The sequence below is a fragment of the Pyrus communis genome, chromosome 15, assembly GCF_041283825.1.
Source record: "Pyrus communis isolate YQ-2024b chromosome 15, ASM4128382v1, whole genome shotgun sequence".
In the NCBI taxonomy this organism is placed as follows: Eukaryota; Viridiplantae; Streptophyta; class Magnoliopsida; order Rosales; family Rosaceae; genus Pyrus; species Pyrus communis.
Genome location: NC_142579.1, coordinates 42,661,280 through 42,670,985, shown reverse-complemented (window position 1 = coordinate 42,670,985; position 9,706 = coordinate 42,661,280). Strand labels below are relative to the sequence as shown.

The 9,706-nt window shown below is 39.3% G+C and overlaps 1 protein-coding gene across 1 annotated transcript; it reads left to right on the top strand.

Moving 5' to 3' along the window:
- The first annotated feature begins 5,930 nt into the window (after positions 1-5,930).
- Positions 5,931-9,570, top strand: LOC137712561 (receptor protein kinase CLAVATA1). Its single transcript, XM_068451649.2, has 2 exons — positions 5,931-8,682; positions 8,939-9,570. Exons 1-2 carry the CDS (start codon positions 6,120-6,122, stop codon positions 9,295-9,297), a joined length of 2,922 nt encoding a protein of 973 aa, XP_068307750.1. The 5' UTR covers positions 5,931-6,119; the 3' UTR covers positions 9,298-9,570.
- The last annotated feature ends 136 nt before the right edge of the window (positions 9,571-9,706 follow it).

Genomic DNA, 9,706 nt, shown 5'->3' with positions numbered 1-9,706 from the left:
CGTATTAGTGGTACTCTCGTATATTACACTTTTATGTTAGAATCTCTCGTTATGACCACAAACATAAACACACACGCACACACGCGCGTGCACACACACACATATATATGTCACTTGTTAAACACGAATTCTCTCGATAAGATAGACACCTATAACTTAAAACGGCAAATCATGCCACTTAATATTACAATCTAGTAGTATTTATCTTCACTTGTAAATAGGAGGTTTTAGGTTCAATTCTCGCCAAAGGTGAATTTAAACCACATTATTATGGCTGGCCTATAGTGAGACTTGACCCACACCCCTACTCCCTTAGTGTCGATGATATCGTTTGTTAAAAAAAAAAAAAATACGGCAAACTAACCACTATTTCTTGGTCCCAAAATAAGCATGATTTTTTATGCTACAAAACTACAAGTCAAATGGATAGAGTCCCTTGGTTGAGGCTGATAAAGAATATAACCATTGTACTTTAGTAGTAAAGGAAAACGAATATTAACCTATAAATTAGTCCCTACCATTCAAAACTATCAAGAACAAAATTTCCTTACTTTTTTAAACCATCCTAAAAAGTTTTCATTATTCTAAAGACAATAATAATAATAATATTAATATAATTGACATTATTGATACTAAAATAACCATCTTTATTCTCCAACACAGAACTTAGAATCTTGCAATTGAGAATTCTAACATGAACGTGTTACCAAAATCCTAGTGGAAGAACAATGAGCTTGGATCAAATAACAAAGAATCAATGCTGCCGTAGGCTATCAAAACATCCCCACTCAAATTTTCAGAGGAACATCACTTTCGTGTTTGGCATCCGTATCAACCAAAAGAGGTCCATATCCCTAAAAGCCTACTTTCTTAAAAAGTCCACAACCAAAGTATTTTTGCAAAAAAAGTCTACGAGGGGACTCGTTTTGTTCCTCACACGCTCATTTGATGGTTTGGAATCAAAGCGAGAGCTTGTGGGTAAAATTTGGGATTAGATTGACTCTCTTGTGTTTTGCTTTCATACAATTTCATGCTAGTTCCGTTACATGTGAGAACTTACCTAAAAGCGTAGCTCTGTTGAAGGGGAATAAATGATTGAGGTAGGCACACAATAGGCCACACTTGTTAGGGTAGGATAATGATATTCACACACTCATTTTTTTTACCTCTCACTCCACTCTCGATTTTGGTCGTGAGATCGAATAAATTGAAATAGATTAATAGATAAAACTAACAAGGATGTGTAAATAGTAAAAATAGGTATGTGGGTAATAAAAATAAATGTGTGAATATCAGTATTCTTAGAGTAACTCAATACAGATATAATAATACATCAATAATATTTATGCAAAACGAACTTGAGACATCTTAATTACAAATGAAAATAAATAACTAACATATTTGGTAATAATTTAATAATATACTAGTCTCTCTGCACTCGCTCACGCGCATGCAAGAGGCATTTTTGTATCACGGGCGCTATGTGCCCCAGAAATGTGTTACTTCTTATATATCCTAAGAACTGAAAATAAATAAGATCTCATTGCTAATGATGTCTCAAGTTAGTTGTTTTTCATTGTAATTGTCAAGATATATGTTTAATGTATTGCGCATGCGAGAGATTATTTATTATTATTATATTTTTTTTTTATCACGGGTATTATGCGTGCCCCTGAAAATGTGTTGCTTAATTTGTTTCCTCATTTCGTAAGTGCTTATTTATATTTTAATGTGAGAGCCATTTTGAAGTTTTTGATTTTGAATTTGTGAGAGGCCAATACCCATCTTTCCTCCTATTTTTTTAATATATAACTTTAATATGCATTTTTTCCCTTCTTTTGAGAAGTAGTAAGCACAACCATGTAATCAAGAAATATGTTAGTGACTCAGTATAAAAGAACCAAAAGGAGAGAGAATTGCACATAATTTTTTTTTTTTTTTTTTTGTGACAAATACACACCAAACCATTTAGTCTTTTTACATAGGCTCTTGCAATATTTTTTTTGGTTTACCTTAGGATTAGACTTAGAAATACAATATTAAGAGACAATTTATTTTGCTATTGTGTTGAACAACGTTGAATAGAAGTTACTTTGCAATATTTTGTACTCTTCTGCAATAATAAATCGGTAAATAGGGATGCAATAGTAGTATATTTCCAAATAAAATAAAAATCATGGTGCATATATACACACATTTAACACGGACAAAGAAAAGAAAATTTCTCTTTGCTTTGATAGCTTATAGAAGCATACATCTATAATCATACTGTTGTATGACACTATAAAATAATAGGTACGGCAACAACATTATCTTTATGGAATCAAATCTTATCAATAGACACTTCGAATAAATAGTCTGATTTCCACCAGCTAGTAACACCCAAAAAAAGAAGCAACTTCTCCTACATCAGCATAATATACATAATCGAAATTTTGTCCGTAAGAAAAAAGAAACTCCATACTACTTATTCTCTTTTCTTATTTTGATGGATAAAATGCATTGAAACCAAACTGCATATGGGCATACTTCGTTTTAGTTCCATGGTATATATGTACAAAGAGTGAAGCAAGAAAATTCCTTTAAGAATACAACCAAATATACAAAGTAATTTGAAATAAGAACGTAAAAAAAAGGCATAAATAACTCATAAAGCTATAAAATGAAGAAGAAGTTAAAGCACATGGCACTTTAAATAAGTTCCAATAACCAAATATTAGAACTCTAAATGCAATCACTGGAAAACACAATTGGAAGACATATACCTGAACAATTTTCGTTTGCAGTTGAGTTTGTACCCAAATTGTCTCTGGTTGCGACATTCTCAATCGGTTTTTGAGCGCCTAAAATGAAAGAAATTAAGCTAATAGAGTTAAGAAAATGAAAACGAAAGCTTGATCTACAAAAAAAAAATACCTAAGTAAACTTTAAAGCTAAAATGTACATACAAAAATTGAAAATTAAACTATTTAGAGTATAAGTGCCATGATATCAAATTCACCCATTAATGATGGATCTAGGCCTGATGTTATGAAGATATCTAAGCAAAACTTTGTTAGAATGTTAAAAAAAAAAAAAAAAGAGAAGTAATTACCACATTAATAGATACTGAAGAAAAAATATTATTCTTTAAATGTAAATGTGATCAGATCACTTAAAAACAATACTTTGTCCCCCAAAATCAACTACCCAGCATAAAGGTGAAGAAAGGAAATCGACTTCAATCATACAATCACCAGCAAGAAATACCCAACCTTATTCATAAACCTGCAAAAACATAAACAAAAAAACTACAATGAAAAAGGCTTTTTCATAAAAAATAAAAAATAAAAAATAAAAACAACCAAATGATTACTATTAGTAAACTGAAAACAATTACCTTATCGCAGACTATATACTGTCTCCAAAACCGAATAGAATGTTAAGAAGAAAATATTGAATTAACAAAATTAATAATGAAAAATAAAAGATTCTCATTCATTATACCCTGGAATTCTAAATCTATTACAAATTATTCTTCAATTAAGGGAATCGTAATAGCTCCATAAATTATATATCGACATATCTATTAGTTTACAAAAGCATGTTAACAATTTACTAAGAAAATAATAAAAGTAAGAAGAAAACCAACATAAAAAGTACTCAGAAAGAGCATACGTAGTTGAATCCTAAGCAACAAAATGCCGCTAAAGGGTTATTCTTGGCATTTTAGAATGCTTCACTAAACTGGGGCTCTCTTTATATATATATATATATATATATATATAGATAAAAGAAGACAAAAGATAAGGAAAATGACTGCTTGAAATTGAACTTCTATTAAATACTTTGCCTAAAGTTATTAGCAATTGAAAGGAAAAAAGCACTTGTAACTGAAGGATTATAATCATGCTACCAACATTTGACCCAAAATTGAAAGGAAAAAAGATGAAATTCTATGCATATAGCAGATAATTGATAAATCAAACTTTGCAACTGAAAGATTGACAATGGCTTCAAAATTAAATGAGTATCTAAAACAACTTGTAAACCTAATTATATGGAAGAGGTAGAGAAAAGCAATGTGCTGCAGACAACTTACGGCTCAATATTCGTTGCAGACAGCTTACGGCTCAATATTCAGGTATAGGCTCTGGTTCAACTATGGAGATTCCTTCTCCGATTCCATTGAATTGCTAGATAGGTTTAGCTCGCTCTCAAAGCCCACACTTTGCCCACACAAAACTAAATTCTAAGAATTCCTTTTCCCTGCATTCACAAACACACCGTCAGTTAATTTTAGATTTTAGAGAAAGAGCGAGAGAGCGAGAGAGAGGGTGTGCATATGGTGTTGGGAGTGAAGGGGGAAGGATGCGAAAGAATAGAAATTGAAAGCAAGGTACCGGCTTTGATTTGGTTGTTAGTTTGCAGAACATAGAGGGTTTGTTTGAATCCCACGTTTGCAGTTCTCATTCCTCATCCAGCAAAACTCATCCGTTTTAGTGCTTTCTCTCTCTTTCAGTTATCGTTTTTTTTACCACTTTGTTCTTTTTTTTTTTTGAATTTTAGAGTTTATTCATCTCTAATATATTAGTGGGGCGTAGGTAGTTATTGTGGAATGTCCCACTAAACTTAATTCAGATTGTGGGAATCATACAGAGTAAACTATTATCTTGTTGGCGCTTATTATTTTTCAACACGTATTTACTTTTTATTTATTTTGTTTTCCAATACAGTTTTTTGTTGAGATGTGATTTTTTACCAGTTTGTCCTTGTTTATTTTGAATTTTTTAAGTTTTGATTGTGAAGGAAACAAATAAATAGGCATTTTTAGCATTTTGAAAAGTTTCATCAAACTGAAGCTCTATATATATATATATATATATATATATATATATATATATATATATATGTAGATAAACAAAAACCTATAAGATTGTATACATAAAGTTACCAAGGTGGATCGGTGGGGCCCCTGGCAGAAGTATCCATCTATGCTGGTGAAACAAACGAAAGGAGGAGAGAAGGAGGAAGAGTGGACTTTTAGCTCACAGACAAATGGAGTCAGAGGGAAATTTGACCGTCTAGGAAAAGACATAGACAGTCTTTAATCTGGGCCCAGCATTGCCCCAAGCCCATTCGGATCCTCAGTTCTCAGAAAGGTAGCATCCACATCGACCTTCGGTTCTGATCACTGGCCCATAACCAAAACACGTTTATAACGCTAAATTCCAAACAAATTAAAAGACCGCAGAGACGTGTCACCTTTTGCCTCGGACGACAGTATTCATAAAACAACTTTCATAACAAAAGTAATAATTTTTGTATTTTTGGTCCTATCTTATTTTATGTTCGTCTCATTTGATGTAAAAACTTGTCCGAGAATAATATCTGTCTACTTTTTTATACAATTTTAAAGAGAAACAAACGGGACGAAGATAAAGGATAAGAGAGGGCAATGTATGGTCGGACCTCCGACGAGCTGGCCTCTTGAATTTGGCCAATCCAGTTAACCATACCGAAGTTTTCCTAGATTCAACATAAAAATGAAAAGAAAAATATATTTAAATTAGGATAATGGCGGGATTAAGGAGATTAAGGACGTCAAAGTAAGAAGAGAGGGAACTGACACTAGAGAGCAGAGATTAGACAGCTCTGCGACAGCCAGTAACATTATCAAGTATTTTCTGGCACTGAGCGAGACCTCCATATCAGGCCGTCAAAACATACCTATCCTATTGAGAATCGCAGAGGGTACCAACCCCCTTAACACCGTCAATCTCCCCGTCCTCTGCGGTCCAACCTGTAGCGGTACGAATATGGAAATTACACTCCACATGCAGAGACTTAACCACCGGTTTAACCGCACCGTGAACTGATAAGTGTACGGCGGGGCCCGCCACCCAAACTGCCCTGCCAGTCTTACCAGATAGGGGCCTAGCTACAAGCGTAGCTTATTAGCTATTTGAAGAAATGGAGCCAGCCTCTCTCTCTCTCATCCAAAGTTTTCCCATTTTTTTAATTTCCCGTTATTCTTCTTCTTCTTTGATTCTGTCCTCCACATTGCGCATTTGCATATGTACCAGTAAACGCTATCTCTAAAACAAAGAACTGAAAAAACGACAATTACTAAAGTAATTATGGTCACCTCCAGTCTCCGCCGGATTCTCCCCCTCTGTTTCGTCGTTTTACTGCTTCGCTCCGCCCCCTGCCACGGACACCGCGACCTCGATGCGCTGTTGAAGCTCAAGGCCGCAATGGTCGGCCCCAAAGGTTCCGGGCTCGAGGACTGGAACTCTTCGTCCTCGCACTGCTTCTTTTCTGGTGTTTTATGCGACCGCGACTCCAGAGTCGTTTCTCTCAATGTCTCGAACATTCCCCTGTTCGGCACGATTCCGGCGGCGATTGGGCTGCTGGACAAGCTCGTCAACCTCAAAATTACCGACGACAACTTGACCGGGAGGCTTCCGGCCGAGATGGCCAACCTCACCGCTCTCAAGCATCTGAACATCTCCAACAACGTGTTCAGCGGCAGCTTCCCCGGCGAAATCATGCTGGGGATGACGGACCTTGAAGTCCTCGATGCCTACAACAACAACTTCAATGGGACACTTCCCGTTGAGCTCGCCAGTCTCAAAAACATCAAGCACCTCCATCTTGGCGGCAACTACATCACCGGCGAAATTCCCGAGGATTACTCGGAGATACAGAGCTTGGAGTATTTGGGACTGAACGGTAATTTGCTCACCGGAAAGTTACCGGCGAGCTTGAGTAGGTTGAAGAATCTCAGGGAAATGTACGTAGGGTACTATAACAGTTACGATGGCGGAATTCCGCCGGAGCTGGGGTCGCTGAGCTCGCTGCAAGTCCTCGACATGAGCAGCTGCAACCTCGTGGGCCCCATCCCCACCACTCTCAGCCTTTTGAAACACTTGTACTCTCTTTTTTTGCAGGTGAACCGCCTCAGCGGCAGCATTCCGCCGCAGCTCTCGGCGTTGAACAGGCTCATGTCGCTGGATCTCTCCATCAACGAACTCACCGGAGAGATACCTGAGAGCTTCTCGGAGCTCAAGAACCTAACGCTGGTCAATCTGTACAAGAACAATCTCTACGGTCAGATTCCAAAGTTCGTCGGCGATTTACCTTATCTCGAGGTGCTTCAAATTTGGGAGAACAACTTCACATTCGAGCTGCCGGAGAATCTCGGCCGGAATGGCAGGCTGAAGGACCTCGACGTCACTGGAAACCACCTCACCGGGCTGATTCCGCGGGATTTGTGCAAAGGAGGTCATTTGAAAACGGCAATTCTGATGGACAATCACTTTTTCGGGTCGATTCCCGAGGAACTCGGGCTGTGCAATTCGCTGGTGAAAATCCGAATGATGAAGAACACACTCACCGGGACGATTCCAGCTGGGATTTTCAGTTTGCCCAATTTGATCATGATCGAGCTAAACGACAATTTCTTGTCTGGCGAATTACCAGAGCAAATTTCTGGGGGCAATATTGGAATCCTCACACTTTCCGGAAATCACATTTCCGGGAAAATTCCACCGGCGATTGGTAATCTCAAGAGTCTGCAAACTCTTTCCCTGGAGATGAACAGATTTTCCGGCGCGATTCCGACGGAAATTTTTTATTTAAAGTTGCTATCAAAGATCAACATCAGCGCCAACAACCTTAGCAGCGACATTTCAGATTCCATTTCCCGCTGCTCCTCCCTGACGTCCGTTGATCTCAGTCGAAACAATTTGGTAGGCGAAATCCCGAGAGGAATTGCGAAGCTGAAAGTCCTGAGCATTCTCAATTTCTCCAGAAACCAACTCACCGGAGAAATTCCCGCCGAAATCAGATACATGACGAGCCTCACGACTCTCGACCTCTCCAACAACAATTTCGTCGGCAGGCTCCCATCCGGCGGTCAGTTTCTGGTCTTCAACGACACGTCGTTTGCGGGTAACCCCCATCTTTGCTCCCCGCGCCGCGTCCAGTGCCCGTCGTTCCATGGCCGCAAACCGTTCGCTACCTACAAGATGGCTTTTATCGTCATCGGACTCTGTACGATTCTGTTATTCTTGTTCATAACGGCTTACCGGATGAGCAAGAGTAAAATCCAGAAATCTTTGGTGTGGCGTCTCACCGCCTTCCAGCGCCTGGATTTCAGAGCAGAGGACGTCCTCGAGTGCCTAAAAGAAGAGAACATCATAGGCAAAGGCGGCGCCGGGATCGTCTACCGCGGGTCAATGCCGGACGGCGTTGACGTGGCGATCAAACGGTTAGTCGGGCGAGGAACCGGGCGAAACGACCACGGTTTCTCGGCCGAGATAAAGACTCTGGGAAGAATCCGGCACCGGAATATCGTGAGGCTGTTGGGGTACGTGTCGAACAAGGACACGAATCTGCTGCTGTACGAGTACATGCCAAATGGGAGCTTGGGGGAGCTGCTGCATGGGCCGAAAGGGGGGCATTTGCAGTGGGAGAGGAGGTACAGGATCGCCGTCGAGGCCGCCAAGGGGCTGTGTTATCTCCACCACGACTGTTCGCCGCTGATTATACACAGGGACGTAAAGTCCAATAATATTTTGCTGGACTCGGATTTGGAGGCCCACGTTGCGGATTTTGGGCTCGCTAAGTTTTTGCAGGATGCTGGGGCGTCCGAGTGCATGTCTTCCGTTGCTGGGTCCTATGGTTACATTGCTCCAGGTGTGTTAATTGGCAAATGTTTTTTTTGTTTTTTTCAGGAGCAATGAAATTAAACGAATTACGTGATGTCCTGCGTTTTAAACTTCGGTGGTATCATTTATCTATCCCAATTTATTGAAGTATTTATTGCCAATTTTTCTTTGAAGGTTACCAAAGTTTTAATAAAAAAAAAAACAACATACTAAGAATTCAGTCCAACTCAATTTCAATGTGTTTGCATGTGATCTGACCTTTGTGCATGTGTTGGTACGAACAGAGTACGCCTACACATTGAAAGTGGACGAGAAAAGTGATGTGTACAGCTTCGGCGTGGTGCTGCTGGAGTTAGTAGCAGGGAGGAAGCCGGTGGGAGAATTTGGAGACGGGGTGGACATAGTAAGATGGGTGAGGAAGACAACATCGGAGCTGTCTCAGCCGTCTGATGCAGCGTCGGTGCTGGCGGTGGTGGACTACAGGCTCTCCGGGTACCCACTGGCAGGCGTGGTACACCTGTTCAAGATTGCCATGATGTGCGTAGAGGATGAGAGCTCCGCCAGGCCAACGATGAGGGAAGTGGTGCACATGCTCACCAATCCTCCACCCGCGCCTCCAACTCCGAGCCTGCTCAACCTTTGATTGGATAATCTTCTGGATCAATGTTTTTGAGTAAATAAAAGCGCAGCACCAGAGAGTGAAATAATTATGTGCAAAAGATTAACAAGTAGTCGAATTTTGCTTCATCGTTGTAAATGTCTCGTTTTACGTTTTGTTGTTGTAATGTAATGTGATTTTGGTTATTTGTTCTTTGGGTTTTAAGTTGTGCGTTGTTATGTAGTTACGTCAAGAACCAACAAATTAGCGTTTTTTCGGCTCTTATGTTCTTCTAATACAATGATATATCGTTTTAAAGTTTGGTTATTGCCTGCTTGATTTCCTCAAGAGGATTTTGTATTAAGCTTCTATTTTCCCTGAATTGTTGTCTGTATTTATTGTTGTAATCAGGAGAGCTACGCCTGCTTCATCTCCATCACCAAAGGATTTCAGT